The sequence below is a fragment of the Zerene cesonia genome, chromosome 22 (genome assembly GCF_012273895.1).
Source record: "Zerene cesonia ecotype Mississippi chromosome 22, Zerene_cesonia_1.1, whole genome shotgun sequence".
Lineage (NCBI taxonomy): Eukaryota > Metazoa > Arthropoda > Insecta > Lepidoptera > Pieridae > Zerene > Zerene cesonia.
In genome coordinates this window covers 1,010,303-1,034,440 of record NC_052123.1, presented here as the reverse complement: position 1 = coordinate 1,034,440, position 24,138 = coordinate 1,010,303, and the positions used below count along the sequence as shown (strand labels likewise).

General features: G+C 31.9%; 4 protein-coding genes and 1 non-coding gene across 5 annotated transcripts; 3 read left to right on the top strand and 2 right to left on the bottom strand.

The window, feature by feature from the left end:
• Positions 1 to 1,454: 1,454 nt before the first annotated feature.
• Positions 1,455 to 2,414, bottom strand: LOC119835938. Its single transcript, XM_038361073.1, has one exon. The coding sequence runs from the start codon at positions 2,412 to 2,414 to the stop codon at positions 1,455 to 1,457; it is 960 nt and encodes a 319-aa protein (XP_038217001.1).
• A 1,558-nt stretch (positions 2,415 to 3,972) lies between these two features.
• Positions 3,973 to 6,607, top strand: LOC119836041. The gene is made up of 2 exons (XM_038361252.1): positions 3,973 to 4,224; positions 5,772 to 6,607. Exon 2 carries the CDS (start codon positions 5,778 to 5,780, stop codon positions 6,588 to 6,590), a length of 813 nt encoding a protein of 270 aa, XP_038217180.1. The 5' UTR covers positions 3,973 to 4,224; positions 5,772 to 5,777; the 3' UTR covers positions 6,591 to 6,607.
• Positions 6,608 to 8,303: 1,696 nt separating this feature from the next.
• LOC119836081 lies at positions 8,304 to 9,194 on the top strand. Its single transcript, XM_038361300.1, has one exon. It carries the CDS (start codon positions 8,304 to 8,306, stop codon positions 9,192 to 9,194), a length of 891 nt encoding a protein of 296 aa, XP_038217228.1.
• A 1,314-nt stretch (positions 9,195 to 10,508) lies between these two features.
• Trnap-agg lies at positions 10,509 to 10,580 on the bottom strand. The gene has a single exon. It is a non-coding gene; the product is annotated as a tRNA-Pro (tRNA).
• A 1,025-nt stretch (positions 10,581 to 11,605) lies between these two features.
• LOC119836047 lies at positions 11,606 to 23,766 on the top strand. The gene is made up of 3 exons (XM_038361258.1): positions 11,606 to 11,759; positions 18,202 to 19,607; positions 22,270 to 23,766. Exons 2-3 carry the CDS (start codon positions 18,207 to 18,209, stop codon positions 22,480 to 22,482), a joined length of 1,614 nt encoding a protein of 537 aa, XP_038217186.1. The 5' UTR covers positions 11,606 to 11,759; positions 18,202 to 18,206; the 3' UTR covers positions 22,483 to 23,766.
• Positions 23,767 to 24,138: the final 372 nt, after the last annotated feature.

Sequence of the window (24,138 nt, the reverse complement as noted above, 5' to 3'; positions counted from 1 at the left end):
ACTCCTGTCCAATAAATATTATCAAACACTTTATCATTGACTTTTAACCTTGCAGCCTGCAAGTCTTGGAACATATACAATTATATATGTATACAATATGCATGTTGATAAATCCTAGTTTTATTTATGAACGTTAATAATTACTAGTATAATTACACGCTTTGTGCGTGTTTATGCCACAAATCTTCACTTTTCATTAATTAGCTAAGGACAATATAAAAATTTATGTTATTCACTTTCTCAGGTAACACTATGAAGCTGAAAATTTTTACCGCGCTTTTGTTGCTCGGGCTGGCTTCTGCCGCCCCATCCGCCCACGACCGTGAAAATCGTACGCCTATCAAGAAAGAGTACTTTTCAGAAACATACGTCAAGTACACAAGCCAGCACGACATAGTCAACATAGTGGTTCCCCTAAACGCTTTGAACTTAAACGCTCTAAACTTTAAAGTAGATGATTCCACCAATTCAGAGGAAACACGTAAATTAACCGTGTTCTTTACTGAAGCTGATATCGATGCAAGCGGTAAACGTACGTACCAAGGCCTATACGTGTTGAAAGAGGGTAAAGCTAAGAAAATTCTAGAAAACGGAAGAGATGCTACCGCCGCTGTCGATGACAAAAAAACAGTATACTTCGCTGCAAGTGACGGTCTGTATGTTTATAATGACGAAGACCAATCTGCTCAAAAGTACGGCTCTATTACTGATAATATCATAGGCATCGCTATAACGAGCAATGGCGATGTATTATATATCTTAACTGAAGACAACTCTGTATACAAAATCACTGAAAATGGCAATAATAAAGAAAAACTTGAAGATATCGTAAACGCTCAGCAAATTAAGTTAGATAACGAAGACAATCTTTACTTCTATTCCTCTGACAAGAAAATTTATGTGCGAACGTCTGAAGGAGTTAAAGCTGTCGAAGGTTTGCCCGAAAACTATTCCAACGTTGTGCTAGTGAAGCCTCCGATTATTGCCAATGACAGCCTTCCAGTAGTTGTTGATAACGAGCTCTATCTAGTTGAAAAGAATGGAAGCAGCATATTTTACAGTATTGAATTTGAACCGGACACTCTCCCAACTGGTTTCGGCCCCGAAGCGACAATTGTCCATTATTACGCACTTAATAAGAAAATTTATGAATTCAATTTGATTGATTTACTAAAGCACAGTGAATTGGAGGAATTGAAAAAGTATTTGGGCACCAAAGCTAATAATATTGTAAAACTTGCATCTGAAAAACGCCAAAAGCAAAAAAGTAATGAATGAGTAAATGATATCTATCCTATCATAATAAACCAATGTTATCATTATATAAATAAAACAATGAAATAACTGAACATTTATTTTATTTTAAACACATGAAATAGATAACAAAAAAAAACAACACTCCCGAGATAGCTAACAAAAAAAAAATAGAAATAATAAATAACAAAATACTCCTGCTATATGCTTTCTTTTGAATCTATAACTGACATGATAATGTTAGTCAAATTGACGGGCCATCGCGATGGTACCTTAAACATTGATTTTAGCAGCATCTCCAATAAATTGAATTCATAAATTTTCCCATTGATTGCTGCTACTACATATAACATAGCATCAATGCTAAATGCTGACGGTCTCTCCTTGATTAGAAAATCCTTTTTCTCACTCGTTCCGTTTGAGTATATTATATAGAGAACGCCATCAGCAAAAAACGGTACACAATTATCCATAATAAACGCAGGTCTTAGCAGTTTGATGTCGCTAAAATCACTGGTCACACTAGAGAAAAACGATATTAAATTCCCCTTTGGTGTAACAATTCTAGGCAACTTGTCTTCACAAGCTATGAAGTAAATATTATTCGAGGTGTCCAAAACGAATTCCAAAGCGCATATTATTGACGTTATTTTAGTTCTGACCATTCCGTGTTTTTCGAGTTTGTATATTTTGTGTTGTGTTGTTAAATAAAAGATAAGATCTGAACCGTTTGCTTTTTGTATTTGTATAATATCGTCACGGAAGGGGCCGAACTTCTTAGCTGATAGGCTGGCTGCATCATACACGTACACACCATCTTTAGCTCCGAAATAAATAGCCTTATCTGGACCATAGTCTGAAGTAGAATCTCTCCCGCCTTCTAGAATTTCGTAAGCAGCAAATCCTTCCAGCACGTAAATGCAATGTTCGCCTTCTAAATTTTTATCGTGAACCGTAAAAAATATTGAAGGTATATCTGAATGGTGGATATATGAAATTCCATCTGCTGGTACTAAGAGTTTGGTTATGTTATGGTTTGTCGTGAAGATGACTTGTTCCTCGCTAAATATGGATGTGTATTGTTTTTGAAAACCCGTGTACACATGTGCAGGTATAACTGATGACGTCAAACATGCTAAAATGATTGTGACGCGACGCATGTTTCTGAAAAAAAAAAGATTAAATTTACTTCAATTTTTAGTTGAGGTTTATCGAAGAAGTGAAAGAAATAAAGAATCTATTCTAAATAGGATAAAGTTGATTTTTTTATTTCGACATTTGGAAAACTTTATTATTGATATTTTGATTATAATATTATACTTTCGATGTATTTTTTTAAGTGTAAAATTAGATGTTGATCCAAAATTTAAAGTTATAAGCTTCTCACCAGATTGTATGTAAAAACACAAAAAAAAAAATGTTGGGAGATACGCGCAATGTATTTTACAACTGTTTTAAAGGTCTTTCTTCGGAAGATCAGTCTTTATGCTATACGAGATCTGATTTTTTTTTTTGGTGAATGAATAATTAATGTTTGATCTATGTATGCTTTTGGATATAAGTATTTAATAAATATTTACGATTTTTCTTTATATTCGACTAGCGGTCTAAGCCGGGCGGCTTCGCCCGTAGTACGTAGTATATAGCCTATAGAGCCTCCAATAAATGGGCTATCTAACACTGAAATAATTTTTAAAATCGTACCAGTAGTTCCTGAGATTAGTGCGTTCAAGCAAAAAAACAAATAAACAAACAAACTCTTCAGCTTTATAATATTAGTATAGATTAAAAGACTAAAAGACATAGCAACATACATTATTTATCATATACAACCTTTACAATTTTACAATTTCCCTGTATTATTTTGAAAATCGAACGAAAACGAAAATAAACCAACAAAGAGGTTATATAATAGTAAAATTAGCCGTGTTATTTACACGCAAGTTCATTTATGCGTGGAGAGACAGTTCCTAATGCGTTCCCATTGTATCACGGCTGGTGGAAATTCTAGAAATGCGAAAGTAACTCTGTCTGTCTGGTCGCGGAACTGAATTCGATGAAATTTGATAAGTTCAGGGAATTTCCGTGATGAAAAGTGTCCTATGACTCCGATCTAAAAACTATCTATGTAACAAATTTTATCCAAATCGGATTTAGGTGTGTAGAGGAGGCAGACAGATGAGAATTACTATATTTACTGTTATTAGTAAGGCACTAGATTTCGAATAAAAATAGAATCCTCAAAATAGGTTCATCCAGTCAAAAATAAACACAGTTGAATTAAGTTCCTGCTTGTTTCGTCGTTTGTTAAAATTCATTCGATTTTTTATTATAAACGAAACTTAATAAGTGACGTGCTCAAAACAGTTCTCTGAAAAAAAAACTTCAGGTTAAGAAATAAGAAAGAAACGGTTGCCTGGTAGAGATGGCTTTTAGCCATAAGGCCACCCTTTGCATACTAGTTTTTGTTAAATTTTATTTCTTTTTTATATTTTGAAAGTGTGAAAGTGTGCAATAAAGAATAAATAAATAAATGCAATTAATTAATCGTGTTTAAAATTCAGTAAATAACTAATTTCTTATAAAGAAAACTATTTGATACGCGCTCACAAATCGTATACGAAATAAAAGTAACACGATTAGACGCGAATAACTTCTAACATAAACTATTCGTATCACAATGGAAACATAATCTATATTTCCTTCCTTCCTATATAACAACATATATTCTAGTTCCACTGTTAATCTTATTTCAAAGTCGATACAAACAAATACAATACATAAACATTCGCATTAACTACGAAAACATACGACTATTTTTACTTTCGAAGTTAGTTAATAGCAGTGATTTTTGTATTAAATCCTCGATTTGTACTAAATTGATAAAGTGCGTTGAACTCTCGATATATTTAATAGAAACAAACGTCAGTTCCATTTTGAATAGATATCAAACGAGTGTGTACAGCGATCGTAAGTAATTGCATATAATTTACAATAATTACATTGAATATATCGTTATTTATTATTAGACTAGATATTATTGCCCTACTAACATTGATATATAATAAGCATTCAATACATAATAAGCATTATCATTTTTAAATTTTATTTTTTAGATTTTTCACAGATAATGTAATTTACGTCGGGTTAAATTAAAAATAAAAATAGTTGTATAATAATTTAAAATTGTGAATTTTCACAAATTGACTATGTTATTCGTTTTAAATATCGCGTTTTGTCACTCAAATAATTGAATCAAGCATTTATATGTGAAAACGCTAAACAAAAGGCATTATTAGGAATTATTTATTCAGAGAGATATATGCAATCGTTCAAATATATTATCCACACATTACAATACGCTAAAAAGTCTTTATATTCTAAATATGCATGCTGATATTTAGAAACACATTTGTTAATAAAACAAGGACATTAAAGCTTTCCTTTGAAAACTACGGAAGTCTCAAAAGCTATAAATAATCATAACAAACGCGAACATGTAATTAATCGTTTTACATTAAAAATATGATAAATAATGTGTTATTTGTTTACAGCAGTGTATCATTTCTCTGTTAACCTCAGATAACTCTCAGTATTCCTGTATGACCTTAAAAAGTCCATTCACAACAATAATACGTTTAATTAAATTCGTAAAAATTATTTATCTGCATTTAAAATGTAATATACATCTATGGTAAATATGGTGTCAGTTTAAATTACTAAATTAACGATAAAATAATAATCGCAAAATAATCACTTGATGATAAATTTTTTGAAGTATATTGAATATAATTTTATATATGGGAATATTGTAAATAATGGCGTATTATGTAACGATAAATATATAAAGAACCATCATTAAATTTACAAACGATCATTTTATAATAATTAGTAATGCTATATACGCTTCTAAGATAGTAACTGTTTTAGATTCTAGACTAAAATACGAGCTTTTATTTTCATGTTGTATTCTTATGGTACTGCTATTTAATAAATAAATAATTATTATTATATCCTCTACACTAAATCATTACTATTTAGAGCAATCGAATTTGATATGTCGGATAATAAATTAACTAGCTGTGACCCGCGGTTGAAACCGCGTAAGTGTTCTGCGTAACCGTATCCCGTAGGAATATCGGTATAAAAAGTGCCTATGTGTTATTTCAGTTGTCCAGCTATCTACGAAGCACAATAGTATTATTATTCACCAATAGATGTCAGGAAAAAAAAAACACGAATAAAACACGAATATGACATTTTCTAAAAAAAAATCCTAGCTAGATCGATTTATCGCCCCCGAAAACCCCTATACACTAAAATTCATGAAAATCGTTGGAGCCGATTCCGAGATTCCAATTATATATATAAGTATATATATATATACAAGAATTGCTCATTTAAAGGTATAAGATAACCAGTTCGCCATTGAATCCTGACATGACCCTGTTAGAAAAGTCCTTAAATTTACTTTTAACGTCCATACAACATTCATGAATTTAAACTACTTATTTCAGATAAAAATGCTGCTATTATTCCTACTCATCTCATCAGCGGTAGCAGACCAATGCTCACACGTTTTCGACAATGCAAAATACTCAAAATCAACGATATTAACCATGAAGGGTTTACCGACAAACTTAGTCTACGATCCGCTTAGCAAAGATCTTCTATTCACGTTAATAGATCTGGAAACACTGCAGAACGATGAAATTCAGACTAAAATGGATCAATATATATTACGAGGTACTCAGCCAATTCTAATTGACAATGTTAACGGTCAAGCAGCTGCGGTGGATGTGAGAAATAGTAAAGTTTACATAGCCAGTGATGATGGTCTTCATATACTCAATGGAACAGACAGAGCCAACTTCATTGGCATGAAAGATGAAGACATAGTACAGCTATTTAAACCTAGAAACTCTGATGATTTATACGCTGTATTATTCCCTGACAATGAAGTTTATAAAATCGATGCGAACACTGAAAAGCACCGCGTCGAAAACGTACCCTGTGCTTTCATAATGGCCGTGGATTCAGATGAAAATATATTTTACGAATGTGACTCGAAATTTATTAAAGTTTTACTTAAAGACTTTCAAGAATCTATCGAATATGTTGGTATTCCAAAAAATGCTGCCAGAGCAATAGCCGTTGATGATAATGGAAGAGTCATATTAGCGGCAAATGACGGCCTTTACTGGTTGAAACCTGATAATATTATACCAAAGAAATTAATGAATTTAGACTATGTCCCAGCTGGTATTGCATTTAACGGAGACAGTATGTATGTATCTACCACTGGAGTTATTTACGAATATGAAATGTGCCAATAATTAAATGATTTTAATTAGAACTGAGTTTAATTACCTTTGAATGTCTATTTTTAATACTGATTATTTATTTCTCATATTCCTAATAATTTTTTAAATTAGTAGCCTATTACATCCTATTTCTATGATAATCATAGGCATTGGTTCAATAAAAACAGCAACGAAGTTAGATTTTTTTTAACTAAACGCATTAGAGGCTATAATATTCTGTTGTCTTACCTTTGTTATAATATAATCTATTATTAAACACTGATTCTTTCACAAAGGGCTGAATAACGACTGAAATATTATTGTTATAAATGTAAGCCCTTTTTCTGTTCGCCAGATATATGATGTGATCATAACATTACCATTATATTAATTACGTCACAATTTCTAGTAATTCACCAATAGTAACTTATACAGTATGGTATAATTTATCTCTCATCTCTGGTATAATTTTTTCTTACGAACACTGAATACTACTTTGGATATAATGTGAACACACTTTAATTTTAAACGACATATATATAAATGACTAGCTGCGCCCCGCGTATGTCTGTATCCCGTAGGAATATCGAATAAAAAGTTGCCTATGTGTTATTCCAGTTGTCCAGCTATCTACGTACCAAATTTCATTGCAATCGGTTCTGTAGTTTTGGCGTGAAAGAGTAACAAACATACACAAACACATACATCTTTAGTAACAAACCATCGCATTTATAATATTAGTAGGATTAATGTAGGATAGGATAGGATAGGATTTTTAACTGAGTAACTTAAACATCTAACAATCCGCGACGCATTTTGTGTTAGCGGCTATCTACACTAATATTTTTGAAGAGGAATCTTTAGAATGTTTATTGTTTTGTATGTTCGTAACGTTTTTACGCTAAAACCCCTGGACCGAAATAAAAAGTTCTTTCACCATTAAACATCTGCAACTCCACATAGTGACATAGGCTATATGTACGACGGGCGGAGTCGGGGCGAACAGCTATACTTGGATATGGAGGGTCAATTCTGTGTGTAAGATATTTTATAACTATTATAAAAATGAGACAGCAACATAATTTATCAAAAAGCATGGGATCATTTATTTACTCTTTCAAAATTTTAACAGTAATTATACTATTTGAATCGGAGTCAAATCGGATGAAGTAATCATTGAAATCCGTTCAGCCATTCTTGAGTTATAAGTGATGTAACTAACACGACTTTCTTCTATGATCACATACTCGACTCTTTTTAACCGACTTCTAAAAAGAAGAGGCTTATCATTTCGACTGCATTTTTTGTGCTTGTTGCCTGATAACTTTCTACTGGTTGAACCGATTTTGACGATCCTTTTTTTATTACATAACCTGCCTCCTATGTGGTCCCATTTAAACTCGGTCTAGTTCTAGTAATTTGAAGGGGATTTAGTTTTTTGTTGAAAATAGCAGTTTAAATTAACCAATCTAGAAACCAAACACACCCTTTGTATCGCCGAAACGCATTATATTTACAAACTGCTCTCCAATGACATAACAATGAACATGTTTTATAAAGAGGCGGATGTCATCCATACTGCAATATCCCTTCACCACTTGCACTAGGTATGGAGTTAATCAATGCTTTATATTTAAAAAAAGAATAGCTACAAAGCGCGTTCTGTCAATTATTTTTTTTAATTGCTTAAAAAAAATTCTTGTTAAAGAGGTTTTACTTTTTGTTCCAGGACTGACATGTTGAATCATGAAAGCTTTAAGAAAAATAATAAGCATCTTACTCTCCACCATCTTTATCACTGAACTGGCAGCTGATAAATGCGAAAGGGTCAAAATCGGAAACGAATATTACAAGAGACAGCTGATAGCTGCCATAGACGGTTACCCCACGGGAATGGCAATCGATCCCAGAACGGAGAACATATTTTTCCTACTGCATAAAAGGAATTATACCAAAGGTATACACATACTAAAACACGGGGCTCTCGGAGTCAAAGAGTTGCCAGTATCCGACGATTATATAGGACAATGTGTCGGCATCGACGTAGCGAATAACGTGATATATATTGGAACAAATCAAGGGCTGGTCACATACGATTATTCCAGGCCCGAAATAGTCGCCGACAGACCAATAGGCGACGACGACATACGAAGCATCTTTATAGATAAAACAGACAACCAAATGTACATAACCACTGGGCACAATCATGAAATTTTTCGATTCGTCAACGGTTCCGCAGCGATAAAACGATATGAGAAGATACCGAAAGCCTACAATTTCGTTTTGGACGGGAAAGGGAACGCGTTTTACGAATACGTGGATGGTAGATTGTATTTCTTTTCGGTGGATCTCTACGAACCGATACAGTACAAGGGGTTCTCCAGGGAGTTAAAGTATATATTAAAACTGAATAAGCACGATGAGGCTATCGTGGCTGTGAAGGGGTCGTTGTTCCGACTGTTCACGAAGAGTATCCTGCCAGTTAAAATTGGCCAATTGGGCTTCAAAATAACGGGCATGGCTTTTGATCATAGAAATAATATTATAATAGGTACTAGAGGTAAGATTTATAGATACAAACCGATCGATACGAATGATCCGTGCCCACCTGAAGATTATTTCATGACCAGTATTTAAGTTTTGATAACGTTTAGTGAAATTTTTTAGAAATTGAATAAATAAAAATAAATGCTTTTCCTAAGAATGGTGTTTTTTATGTTCTCGTTATAGTAAATTTAAAACTCAAACTCAAACTTTTATTTATTCAATTAGATTTCTAATAGAAGCACTTTTGAATCGTCATTACACTGTTTTAACATTTACCAGTATGGTATTATGTTATCTGTGGTTTTACTTATTTAAAAAAAGGGTTTATTGGTATTCGACTGTTAAATCAGTTAGCATCCAAGGATAAACATAACTGTCTATCATGTACCTAATTTGTACATAAGATTTTATTTATTTATTTTTTATCACTAGCGTTATGTCTAATTATTTGACCTGTGGGTATATTGGTGAGTATGTATTGTTAAATAATCTGTGCATGTATCTGTATACACAGATTTTGTTTATTTGTACTGAACCGATTTCAAAAATCTTTAACTGTTTTGTATGTACGTGACCTGAGTGCTCTTAGGATATAAATGCCACGGGCGAAGCCGGGATGGACCGCTTGTGTATAAAAAGTATGAAGTCGATTAGTTACACCGCTCAAGTATGGTTCAACGGATGTTGGTGATTTTTTTTTTTTTGTTGAATTTGTAATTTGTAGCAATTTGCATTAGCGACTCTTACACGGGCGGACCCGTGTCCAGTGGCTTTTAATAACCTGGAAAATACCTTGTGAAAGCCAAGGCTTAAGACCAGCGATTACTCTTTGCCTAAGATGGTAAAATAAACAACACTTTCAATAAATTTGTTTTAGAATTTATAAATAACTAAAAGGTTAAATAACCCAACTTAAAGCATAATTTATTAAAATTAAATGCATACATAATATATCCAACCTAAAAGACGAAAACATAAAAATTATAATCATTCTACATTATCTATATTCTACACATTCAATGTTTATGTGTTGACAATTTTGTTAAAAGCGCCATCTATACGCGATTGAACGAACTATTATAAATAATTACCCAAACATTTGATTACTTCTCCTAGATGGCGTTAAGAAAAAATACCCATACATTCGTTAATCTAATTAAGACATTTATTATTTTAATCAAAACTTTTCGATGAACAATTTATATGTATATTTCGCACGTATAATACACATAATTTTAAAAGTAATTCCTTCATATTTAGTAGGTGTAGTTTCGAATCTTGAAACTCGAGATCAATGAAAAAACTTTTGACTTTAACAATTTATTTATTACATTTTCATTAAAATATGATGGTGAGAAAAACGTTGATAAAAATATTATTGAAAAAAAATAAAAATGGTTCTGCGGGCTCGTCCGGGATTTGAACCCGGGACCTCTCGCACCCTAAGCGAAAATCATACCCCTAGACCAACGAGCCGCTTGAAAATACGAATGAAATTATAAAATATGTTCTGTATAGAGTTATAAACAAAAAATTCTAAATAAATTATGCTTTATCGTTTAGAATCAAATAATAAGCGATATATTTAATATTTCAATCATATTTATTCCAAATTTTAGTAGGATAATTTGCACTGCTTTGAACCTCTTTTATTATTTGAATTTTCACTAGGAGATAGTTAAAGTTTGACTACGCTTGAACACACATAGAAGTCATTTTACAGCACATGACATGGAGTATTACTTATAAATACATTATATTTGACATGGACAAAGTTGCGTGAATTCCGATAAGAATAACATTAAATTCAATTATTACATTACGCCAGTATTGTTAAATTTGCTTACAAAAACACGTTCCATTTAATGATACACGGTACTATGAATACAAATAGCATTAATCTCTTAATTATTCATTTGGATCATGTTTCGTTTAACTTTAACGATAACTTGTCCTGTCCTGTCCTGATTTTGAGAATTTTTTAAAGAATAGATAGAATGAGCTCAGGAATATAAATCCTCAGAAATTATTATTTAATATTGAAACAAATTTAATCGTGAATTAATACAAGTTTATGATACATATAATATATAAATAATCATACAACATATTTCTTAAATATATAATGTTTATCAATAAACATTTGACATCCAACAAGCTGGTATCCTCTGATATTTAAGATTTTTTAAGCCATTGAATGATGCCTTAATAATTAATGTAGTAATAATTAATGAAACATAAAGTAAACAACGATTAATTTTAATTACATCACACTTATTATCTAACAGCATAATTTAATTAAAATCTCCCCTATATACTGCAGGATAAAATATTAGGTTATTAAAATGATGTATTTTTAATGTTGAAATCTCATTAATATGCGTTACAAGCTTAGATTTAGATAACATTTATAAAATAGTATAATCTAGTGCTTAATTCCCTCCCCCTCTTAGACAAAAACATTCGCAAATCGATTTATGCTACTACATTGGCGTCAAAGCTTCAGTGAGGCAACGATCATTTTGGCGCGCTCACGCCATCTGTTTAAATCCATAGACTAATAATTTAATTCATTATCTGTGAAATGTGTGTCAATGCGTTAGTTTTTTAATAACGTACTTTTTATTTGTGCGCGCTTTTCGGATTTTAAATTATGTACGTATGATCTTATGTTTATTTAAGGTTTTAGCAAAAACGCTTTAGTGCACTGTATTGAGTTTATGTTTAAATCGATTTATTTAAATTATACATTTATATCTTGTAAATTATACAATATTTACAAGATATAAATGTATAATACTTGTTTGGTCATATGAGAGTCATAAAACAATCGGCATAAATATTAATTAGGCATATGGCCCTATTGCCACGATAAATAATCTTTTAAAAAATATAGTGAGCAATACAGTTTCTTACCAAAAACATAAAGGACAAAAAAATCGTAAATCGTTATATAAATCAATATAAAAAGTATAGAAAATAAATGTCAAATAAATAATAAATAATCGTCATATTGAATGATTAGTTTTTCACATAAGTGCAGTAATTAACACAAAATAACAATACAATGCACTTAATTATTTCACCTAAATACTTGATCTAAGTTATTTATAGTATCCATTGTCAAGTAGGCTTCAAGGAGTTCCACTTTCGCTTTAAACTTTAACTTATGAACTTTACGCTGTTCTTATAAGGGCATGAAACGTGAACTTTATTTTAAATAATAAAAGAAATAATATTATTTTCGGTTGATAAACCGAATATAGTGTAATTAATAAAATACACCTATATTTAAATGAAAAAGTTCATAAAATTTATGACTACAAAATATTTTTACCAATACCGCCTGTCTACTCTTGGGAGGAATTATTATTCCCATTTTTATTTCTTGTTCCTTGTTGGTTTAAGTGTAAATGCCTTGATCTATAAAAGGACTATCAAACACTAAGAGTATTTTTCAATTCGAAATAGTAGTTCTCGAGGTAAAGTTCGTTCAAACAAATCATAAAACGAAAAATTTATTAGATTTACAGTTTTTTTATATCAATGAATGATTTATGTAGATTTTATTTAACAACCATAACGTAAAAGTATGTACAAGGTTTAATATTGCTCAATCTAGCCATCTAAAAATCAGTGGTGGTTCAGTGGTGAGAACATCGGACTTCAAAATCGACTAGTCGGGGTTCGAAGAGGGGCTCTGGTGTGGTGGCCTGAACCCTCATAGGAGGCCTGTGTCCCAGCAGTGGGAACATATAAGGGCTGATGATGATGATGAATCTAGCCATGTATAATACAAATAGTAATAATATAATACCTAATAGGCGCAGCCTAGAAGTAAGTTAGGTTAAAATGATGAAATGTAAAGATATTATAATTTAATATGTGCGCCCTATCTCATGTACTAGTTATTTTTTATCGATAAAAAACTCGAAGGGAGATTTTTTCTGGGATATGAGTTATACACATTTAGATTTAATTAAACCCTCCCCAAAATTAAAGGGTAACTACGCCCGTATTGACAACTATTCCGTACATTTATATAAAACACATTCCATTTTGGAATAAGTTTGTTTTTTTTTTTTGATTAGAAGAACACACGTTTAGAAATTGCACGCTGCACCACAGGTTATCACTCAATATCTCATTTCCTTAAATCCATGACAAGTCGGTCACATTCGGCGATACTTCCGCACAATTTGGTTCCGTTATTGTGTAATAGTTATATAACGTTCATGGCCGTGATGAGCAATACCGTTTTTGGAAAACGTTATTTCGTTGTTTGTTAGGATGACATTTCTTTCTTTTATTTCATAATTGTAGGTCGCCATTTCCTTTACCCGAATGTGGCAGAAGGTGGGTTTATGTAATCATAAAAAATGAATGCCTATAATAATCTAGTCTGCATACATTTTTTATGCATAAGCTATTTAGCATGTCTTGATGGAATTTGATGTGCGTAAAATTAAAAGTCAGGGTTAAGTAACGGTAAGCACGGTCATAAATTGGATGGGTGAAATTTGTTTGCAGCTGCACAAACTATTTTTATTTTTTTTGAATCCGACTCGCACTTGACCCGTTTCTATTAATTCTGCGTTTATTTTCCATTTGCTGACTGATGATGCTGCCCCGGCAAACACTGTTCCTCTTAACTTTACCATTTAGGGATATAAATAGCATATGCGTTTAGTAAGATACTTCATTTTTTGTTTTTGGTATAGAGTAAGAAGGAAAGAAAGAAGATAGAATATAGAGTATAGATTCTTACGGTAGTTTATTGGCTTACTGGTAGTCTATAGCTATCATATAATAATATTATTATACTAGAAATAACAACTAGTATAGTATTATGTTATCTGTGGTATTATATCCTACAGCCACAGATAATACATATAACTTTCATACACATTTATAAGTAAGGCGCGCGCTAAATCCCCCTTTTAATTAGTATACCTTATACCTTCAAATAATAATAATTCATATTTATCAAAAAGCATTTTGTATGTATGTGTGTGTGTGTGTGTTTTAGCTTCCGAATTGTGTAGGAAGGAATTGTGAAATCAATTCATATTACAGCCATGTATGTATAATATAAATATATGAATATTTATATAACCTGCTTTTAGGCACCATTCATTCTATATTATCGGTTAATGTTATAACTTTGAAATAATAGTAATAGCACTTCAATGCACTTCAGGATGAGGATTCAGGACTTAAGATTATTGTAAACTACCTATAACCCGCGGCGTCACTCGATTATTTACTATCCATACTATGATCTATCTCTGTACAAATTTCATAAAAAAACAAATTTCACGCAGATATGATACGGTGTTTTCGCGTCCAAAAAGTAACATACATCCATACATCTATCCATCCATAGTAACAAACTTTCCCGTTAATATTAGTAGGAGTTAAAGAAATTACCGTCTCGAATTTAAAAAATGATATAAATGTAGTTACTAAATAATAAAAAAACACGTAAATGATACAATAAACTAGATAGTCTTTATAATAACTTGTCTTTATAATAACTTGATTTAATACAATGTATACGTAAGGAAATTATTATGTCCAATTCTAATCAGGATAATAAGATAAACACATGAAATTATTGTATTATTACTGATCCTTGATAAGTGTACAAAGTTTGAATTAAATTTTTACTTTTAATATGAATCGAAAAAAAGTCAAAAATAGTCGATTACATTCGTTATGTATGTTTATACGCGACACATCATAAAACAACTTTCCATATGGTATTTTTAAATTCCAAATAAGTAGCTTTAAAAATGCAACACGTATCAGATTCCGGGAAGTGCCAATAATTCCATTTTGAGAAATGCAATTCCGAATTGGTAAATATCATGACACACTCGTCAACATTTGATGCAATCATTCGTATCGTATAGACCAGTGATTTCCAAAATGTTTTAAGAGAGTTTCCATGTACAGTTTCAAGAAACTAAAGAATATCGATAATGATAGAATTAAATTATTATACTAATTGGTTTTATACAAAGTGGGGCAATTGTTTAATCCAAGCGATTCTTATGAGGCGAAAAATATAAACTCATTAATATATTGTCACAGATTTCATGATTCTAGAAATATGTAAAAAGTTTAAATTAAATCCCCCCGTTTTAAGTGACTCAATGTTGTAAGGAATAAATTACATATAAACATGCAAACGTACAGGTGAAGCTGAATATAAAAAAATACCTACATCTATCAACGTAGGCAATTTTTTAATTGACTGGCGGCAACCAAATATTCCAATAGATAGTTTATGGACTTATTCTGTAATCATGTCATTTATTTACGTGTTTTATGATAATTAATGTATATGAGACGGATGATAGATAGCTAAACTCCTTCGAATTGCTTCACATCCTACTAATTAGTATAAATTCAAAAGTAACCGTTTGTCTATCTGTTTCTTTTTCACTCCTGACTCTCCTGACACTCCTGACTCCAAAACTGAATTAGAAAAAACACATATGATTAAATTTTCATGAATAAATCCTATATAAGGAGTCCTTATTACTTCTTTTGCATAAAAACAGTAAAGTGACTGTGAAAATATGAACAATGCTAGTACTCGATTGAAATAAATTGTTCCCAGGCGTGTGTTTTTACTGATCTGCGATAATGGGTTATCGGATGAGAAATGGTTTCGTCAAACTTAATTGTTGTTAGATCGGTAAAAAATGTCGTAGTGTTAGTGTATAATATATTTAAATAGGCATATAAGAGGCAGTCCGCCCAGCTTCGCCCGTGGTACAATCTTAGATAGACAAGACAAGAACGCAGGCCCACTTCCTTTTTCTAACCCCTCAGTCCTAACCGTATTCCTCTCGTCAATCCTTTCTTAATTCCTTTCCAATAAAGTCAACAATTCATTTGTTAGGTCTATAATTGATTTTACGCCTCTCAAAATCTTCATGGGCGGTGGTAGCGCTTACCATCACTCGACCAACCTCCATGTCGACGATGACATAAAAAAAAAACAACACTATTCTATCCTACTAATATTATAAATGCGAAAGTTTGTAAGGATGTGTGTTTGTTGCTCTTTCACGCAAAAACTACTGAACCGATTGCAATGAAATTTGGTACGTAGACAGCTGGACAACTGGAATAACATGTAGGCAACTTTTGATCCCGATATTCCTACGGGACGGACTTACGCGGGAGAAACCGCGGGGCGCAGCTAGTATACTATAAAGAATAGTGTATCTTAAAAATATCACTAGTGATGATCACGGTTTTGACAATATACATGCGACATATTAAAGTTTCTCTGCACGTTTATATATCTGATCTTTTTTTAAGACATAAAACATAAAACCTATTCAATAATATTATCGGGAATTCCATACGTTCATAGGATATACATACGGAACTTTACAAATCAAAACCAATTAACCAGTCTATAACGGATCTCAGGTTAAAAAACTGGACACCTGGGAAGTCCATAATGACTAAATTGCGGCTGGACCCTAGCCATACTCGTTTTATGCATAGTGAAAGTTATAGTTGGGCTCATAGAAAGGTCAAGTGTGTGTCGGTTACATAAATATCGAACTCTATCATTAAATGCTTATTAGAAAACGTTATTTTTAAATGTTATTCTAAACATTAATAATAAATGAATTCACCGTCCTATTTATTCCGTTACATGCGTAACACTTTTTATATAAATATCAGTTTCCAGGGTGGTTAAGATATTATGAAAAAAGTTAATCACTAGTGGAGAAAAGAATATATGTACATACAAATTCATCACATTAATAAATAAAGTACAAGTTAATAAGTAAATATATGTTGTAACATGTGTTGGAGAAAAGGAAATTAATTTAATCGAAAATTTGCATTTAATTCATGAATGTCAGAAATTAAAGGTCAAATTATTTTGAAAGTCCTATGTGATATTTTTTTATTTTAACGTCTGTTTCTGCTTACTCGCTTCACAAAAACTCTGTCAATGGATCATTTAAACAGGCATTGGTCTATTAGTAAAGTTAATGAAGTAGTAATAAATGATACCTACTCGATACTCATTATATTTTCATTTGAACAAAACCTAGCTCCATTGTTATTTTCAATTTATACTTATGACTCAACCTTGGCCCGAACAAAAACCTATTGTGGACATTCGTACAAATGATATGCCTAATTTAACTGGTAAAGGTTACTAAGATATACATAACTTTTACCCGCGGCTTCGTACGCGTTAATTCGGAGTAGTATATTAGATGCTATTATAAATATAAACTTTATTTTAAATTGCTCTATGTATTAAAAAATCCGTTATGCAGTTTTAAAGATCTAAGCTAATACACACATTTACATAGGGACAGACGGAAGCGGCTTTATATTATGTCATTTTACCACCCTCGTGTATAGTTTCACTGTGGTTTTAGGCTTTCTACACATGTCACATGTAGTCTATTTTATCTGACATCACAATCGTTTAAAAAGTACATCAATAATGATATAAATAATATGTAAATTAATTTTAAATTTTCCCCGCTTATCTCTCGAGCCCTCGATTAATTTAATTGAAGCTAAACTAAACTATTTAGCCATTGCTCACTGCCCCGGGAGCATACAATATAATTGCAAGTAAAATAACATATCACCCAAACAGATTCTCTCATAAACCTGCTTACAATATTATATCACATGTTTAAATTATCATTTAAAAGACCATCAATCGTATTAGCACAAGGCAAATTACAGTTGACCTACTTACAACAATTACCTCTGACACAGAGAAAGCTTGTAAACAAATTAGTATTCGCGTATCGTTATGACATACAGCATCTAAATAAGGAAATATTTGTACACGGCCTAACTTACGGTTATTAAATACTGTTTAAATCTTTGTCACACTTCCGTTTATTGCTCTGCCTGTTATTTGTATAATGTACTGTACAGGTCTTTCATATTTAAAAGCATACATAAATTAAAATTATTCTGATACCATTCCGTATTGTGATTGAATTATACATGGAATTTATATATCTGCATATTCATAATTATGACTAACGAGTGGGAATTGAACTAAATCAATTATTTCTCTTTACAGATACAATGGCGCGTTCACGATCGATAAAATTAGTCACAGCCTTGATTCTGCTCGCTTTGCAAACCACCACGGCCGCTAAAACTAACGCTAGACCAGTTTATGAAGTGATAAATGAACAAGCGAGGATGGACGATATAAGATTGTCGAGTGGTCCCTCCAATCTACCATATGGTAATCCGTTAGCTGGTAACTCTGCACACAATGCCAGGCTGCACGCTAGCAATCAGCAGGCGATGTTCAACGCTGAAAGAATACGACAGCACAAAGCTCAACTTCAAAGATTAACACAAGGTCCCCCAATAATCGATAGTTACATGAAAGCTTATCATGAGTCGCAAGAGAGTCATCAACTGGCACTAGAACAACAACAAGCTATCATTAGAGATGATGTAACCACGCAACCCAGTATTCCACGTAAGCAAATTAGAGTCAGAGTACCACAAAACTCTAAACCAAGAACTCCACAAAGCACTCGCGATATACCAGCTAGAAATGTACAGAGAACGCAAATTCCAAAAACAAACCAAAGACAAGAATTTAAAAGTAGAACCGCAAACGTGGAAGCAATGGAAAAGTTAATCAGAGCAAATTCAGTCAAGGAAAGAAATAGAAACCATAGATCATATGACTCGGTTGAATACCAACAATATTTGGAATCAAAACAACCGCAAACTAATGTACCAAATACTGCATTTGAAGAGGGCGTAACAATTAAACCTAATGGAAATATTGGTCTTGCTCAGGAACAAAAACAAGCAGCTAGCATTTTACAACCTAACGTTCTATACAATGGAAAATATATTCCAAAGAACGTACAAAATTACCATGCAGCCAAAGAAATAAATACACTGGAATTATTGTTGAAGAAAAACCCTAAAGAACAGTTGTCGGAATTCAAAACATTGGTTGACTCGGATAGATCTTTTGAAAGCGATGAAAATAGTCATGCACCTTTGGATTTATATTATTATCTCAAAGATCCGTCGCAAACACCCTCCAACAATTATGATCAAATTTATACTGAACAGCCACATACTTATTCGAGTGATTACTTAAACGATTACACTCCCATCACTGAAGAAATAGATGACATCGAAAACCCAACACCGTATAAAAGCACTTACGTCACCCCTCAGCTGTCTACTGAAGCGCCAAGAATTGAATCAAGTACTCTTCACACAAATTATTACAAAGTAGAAGTAGCTAGTCAAACTGTTAGTACTGATTATAAACCTAGTAAAATAAATGAGGAATTGATATTCAATGGCGACCCATCATATGAAAAAACACACTACGGCTATCAACCTGAAGATCCAGAACATGATATAAATGAAAGTTCAAAGTTCAAAGGTGTTCAACATTTAGCAGAAGATGGAACGGGAGTATCGGCATACGGTGATGAAAATGTAAGTATCAATGACATAACATACATCTCGCATCTTAGGCATAAGCGATCCGAACTAGAAACATCTCCTTTTCTACTTTCCGTCTCGAACGTTACCTTAGATAAACCACAAACTCATTCCAACAACACAGATGCTCCTATAGCGGAAGCACTGCGACGTCCCTCTAATAAAAAACGTAACGATTACAATATATTTTTAACACCAAGCTTTCAAGTAGGTGAAGCAACAGACTATATTGACGACTACGATGATGTTCCAACAAAAATAAAACGAACAAGGCCCAATTTCGAATCCGTTTACGAAGAAGATGATTATAACAATTACGATGACTTCAGTTCTAGTGAATACGAATACGAACCTTTAAAACATACTGCCATAAGATTAGCAGACCAACCCCTACAAAATCCTAACCCTGTAAACATTCAAAGTGATTCTAAGGGCAGTTTCGCGAGTAGATACAGTCAATATAGGAACAACCCTGAATTTTCAAGTAGCCATTATGAAGTTCCATCAACATCCTACGGTGTACCTATTTATGGAGCACAATCGTACAGTTCGTCACTTAAGTTTAATTTACCCGTGAATTCTTTAACGCACATACCAAACCTGTTAGAGCCAGTGTACATGCTGACACAGTCTCAATTAAAAGAACTCATTGGTCACCACAATTTAAACATTGAACATTTAGATGTATATCAACTCTCTAAAGAGAAAAAAGTGCATTACCCACGAAGATATAGAAAAAGATATCCGTATAGGCATAGAAATGTTAGGAATAATCTGCATAAGCTGCATAGATTGAAAGTGGTTTGATAAATTATTAATGAAGTTGAAGCTCGTTAGTGAACTAAAAACCTGAATTCAAATGTATAGAATTAAATGAATTTGTTATTCCGGTTTTTCTTATCTGTGTATTAAACTAGATAATACCAGTTTTAAGATGCAGATAATTAACAATAAAAATATTACAAAACAGACAAGTCTGCTCTTAAAAAATACAAATCAAATTCTATGTTTTTAATTTTAAAACGTTATCACCATAAACTTTTATGGCTCAACTATTAAATTGAGGTCAATTATGATATATGAAATTATATTTAACGATGTAAAAGGCATTTACTGAACATGTCTTTTGCAATATTAAAGTATATTTTTGAACTTTAGCCTTTGTAAAGCTAACTTTCTCTCAAGCTCATATTATTAAGTTAGTGTATTCAATAGTTAAATTATAGTTTTAAGTATTTATTTTTAAAGCATTGTATTATTTATATATGTAGGTAGTTTTATAATAAAAGACATTAAAATTAAGTGTTCATCATTTTTATCATACGTATACACAAACCCTTAAGAATCGTTTAATACCTTACTGTTCTACTAAACAATATAATATTTTCTGTACAGATATTTATATAAACAGAAAATCTATTACAATATCTATGACTTTAAACATATTGTAAAAATAGGTTTCTTTAAAATATAAAATACAGAAAAATATTGTAAAAATAGGTTTCTTTTAATTATAAAATAATTTAAGAAATCCATGAAACTTAAAGACATTGCGACATTAACAAAAGAAAAATATCCACATAAGAGCTTTTATCTCAAACATAACATAAAAATACATGAAAATACCACACTGAATTATTCAACAATTATGTGGTTGCAAAATAAATAATATTACTCCAATGACCATATACTCTTAACCTCAAACTTAAAATTAAAAGAAAACATTAAGATAAAATATATAATTTAAACGATAGTCTTGCCCAGTTCCTCTGTTTCATTAGGTATTTTAGTATTATTACAAAATATATCTACACATATAATAAATAATAATGGCAGAAATACGTGAAATTATATCATAAAATTATTATTAAATGCCACGTTCCAAGTAAGGTCATGTATGATATATGATCCGATTAAAATAATTAGTCATATTAATGCCTCATTTAGCACATTTTCTCACAGATAATTAAAATACTACTCTTAGTCGAACAAGGTTGAAGTCTCGTTGAATTATTGTTTTTTTATTATTCTACGTATGTAGTTACATATATCGATGCTATCAGTATTCATAAATTTTTAGAGTTTTGTAACAGGCAGACGCTATAAATATTTAGAGGCTTGATATTATATCAAGCCTCTTTCATCATCCATTTACCATTGACCGCCTCCTTGGTATAGTGGTTAACGCGTGATCGTAGATCCGAGAGGTCCTGGGTTCGATGCCCGGTGGGGACGCACAATAAAAAAAAAAACGTCTTGGTCTGGCAGGACACAGAGGCTGATCACCTACATGTCCATAAAAAAAATCGATCAGTGAAACAGATGTATATCATCTACCCCATACCCCAATATGACACACGGGATACACGGGACTTCACACTCTTTCATCATCATTATTATAACAATATAAAAAAAATATTTTTCTTATCCAAGATTTGGGAGTAAACACAGTGTATTATATAAAGTTTTTCAGAATGTCTACCACTGAACGGACTTTGATGATATTTGGCGGTAATCTTTGCATAAATAGGTTCCTGCTTTGCGGGTTCGTCCGCGGGCAAAACCGCGCGACACAGCTGGTATAGCTATCGTAATGCGCCCAACTCCCAAGTTTATGTTGATATTATAATACACATATTTTATTATTTAATTGCAGTTACACTACGCAGCGAACTACGAGTTTGGGTACAGAGTTCGCGACTCCGACAGTGGCAACTTCTACGGCCAGTACGAAGCAAAGAAAGGAGAAAGCACCAAAGGTCATTACCACGTTTTGTTGCCAGATGGAAGAATGCAACAAGTGGTTTATTCCGCGGGACCAAGTGGTTACCACGCTGACATTAGTTACGACCATTTAAAAAACGAATAAGTACAAAAAAGGGAAAATAATGTCAATTCAGTATTAAAATCAGTAAATAATGATTGAATGATTCTTAATATTTTGGAAGGCATTTTATAAATTTTAGCTCACTAGGGTATCCCAAGAATTGATATTAAATTGTGATAAGATTATTTCTTCTATAGCTAGGTTTAGGTCATTCTTTGACTGTTGTTAGTGCAAATAAAACACAATAACTTTCAAATTTATTTAAATTAAAAATAATACATTAGTACTAATTTCTAAAGTGAAACAAATGTTAAACGTTTCTACAAACGGAACAAGCCTTATATTAGAATTACTTAAATTTCACTTTTTTTGAAAGAACCTTTTAAATACTTTTAGACGTGTTCAAAACACGAATGCTCTTCAAAAAATGGCGGCAAATATGGTCATTGTCAAATTATATAGCCAAATGAGTCTCATTCCCGCCATTGCTTCATGACAAGTGAAAACGCTAGAAAGCTGTTATTTTAACAAGCAAATTATTTTCGTAAGCTGACATTATCTCGCTTCCTGCGTTACATAAACTTGCTTATGGGTTATTGCATCATCATCAGCCCATACATTATGTTCCCACTGGACACGGATCCCACATACCTATAGTCAATATAATACTGCATACATACAAAACCATCAAAGGCCACCGAACGGCACCTAACGGCTATTTAATGGCTTTTTATCTGTACGCATCTTAAAACGAAAGCGTTAGAACTGTCACTGTCATTATATGATGTAATAGTTGACAATGTCAATAGTCATGAGCTCTATGGAAGTTATAATGAGCGGTAATCAAACATATTCAATTTCACTTTTTTGCGCTGAGTAATATATCTTACGAGCTTCTTACGAGTCAATCATTTTACTTACAATAGAAATATTATATCAGTGGCTATCGCTTTTATAATAGGGTGCCCTACGTTGGTCATGTTATTATTGAATATGCGATTACTGTTTATTCGCTTCTAAAACTTAATAATACCTAGCTTAACCACTTTCAACATAACGGTCATTTTTAAGCTTTATTTAACAGATAGCTGTTAGTATTTATTACATTCTATGTTACCTTAGTATGGAAAAAATGCAGTTACGTACAAAAAATTTATTCATAGTTGCCTTAAATAAATCTGCAATAAACCATACTAATTGCATTTTAACCCATTGAATGGATACTGGTGTTGATATTGTTATAATTATGTTTAAATTGATTTCAATGCTGTTGCATGAAACGCAGCCATTAATTTTGTCTTTATATATACCTATCGTGATATTAATTATTCCTAGTCGTAAAAATATATTTAAGCACGATTTTTGGTTCTGTGTTGGTTTCCGCAGGGTATGTGCAATATTTGTGTGATATATTATATATAAAACTATATTTTCAGATTGTATAAATGTTACCATACACAGAAGACACTTGAAAATGTATGTCGTAACTCATTGCGATTGTTTAAAATTTATTATATACTTATATTTATTGCATATTCTACTAATTAATGTCGTAATATTTAAAAATTAAGTCGAATAAAAATGAAATATTAATTTTACGTGCAATAAACATTGTGGTTAAATATTTTTATAATAATTAGTTTATGTTAAACGATAATCAATACTCGCTGTAAATATTATATTATAAACATAATTTCT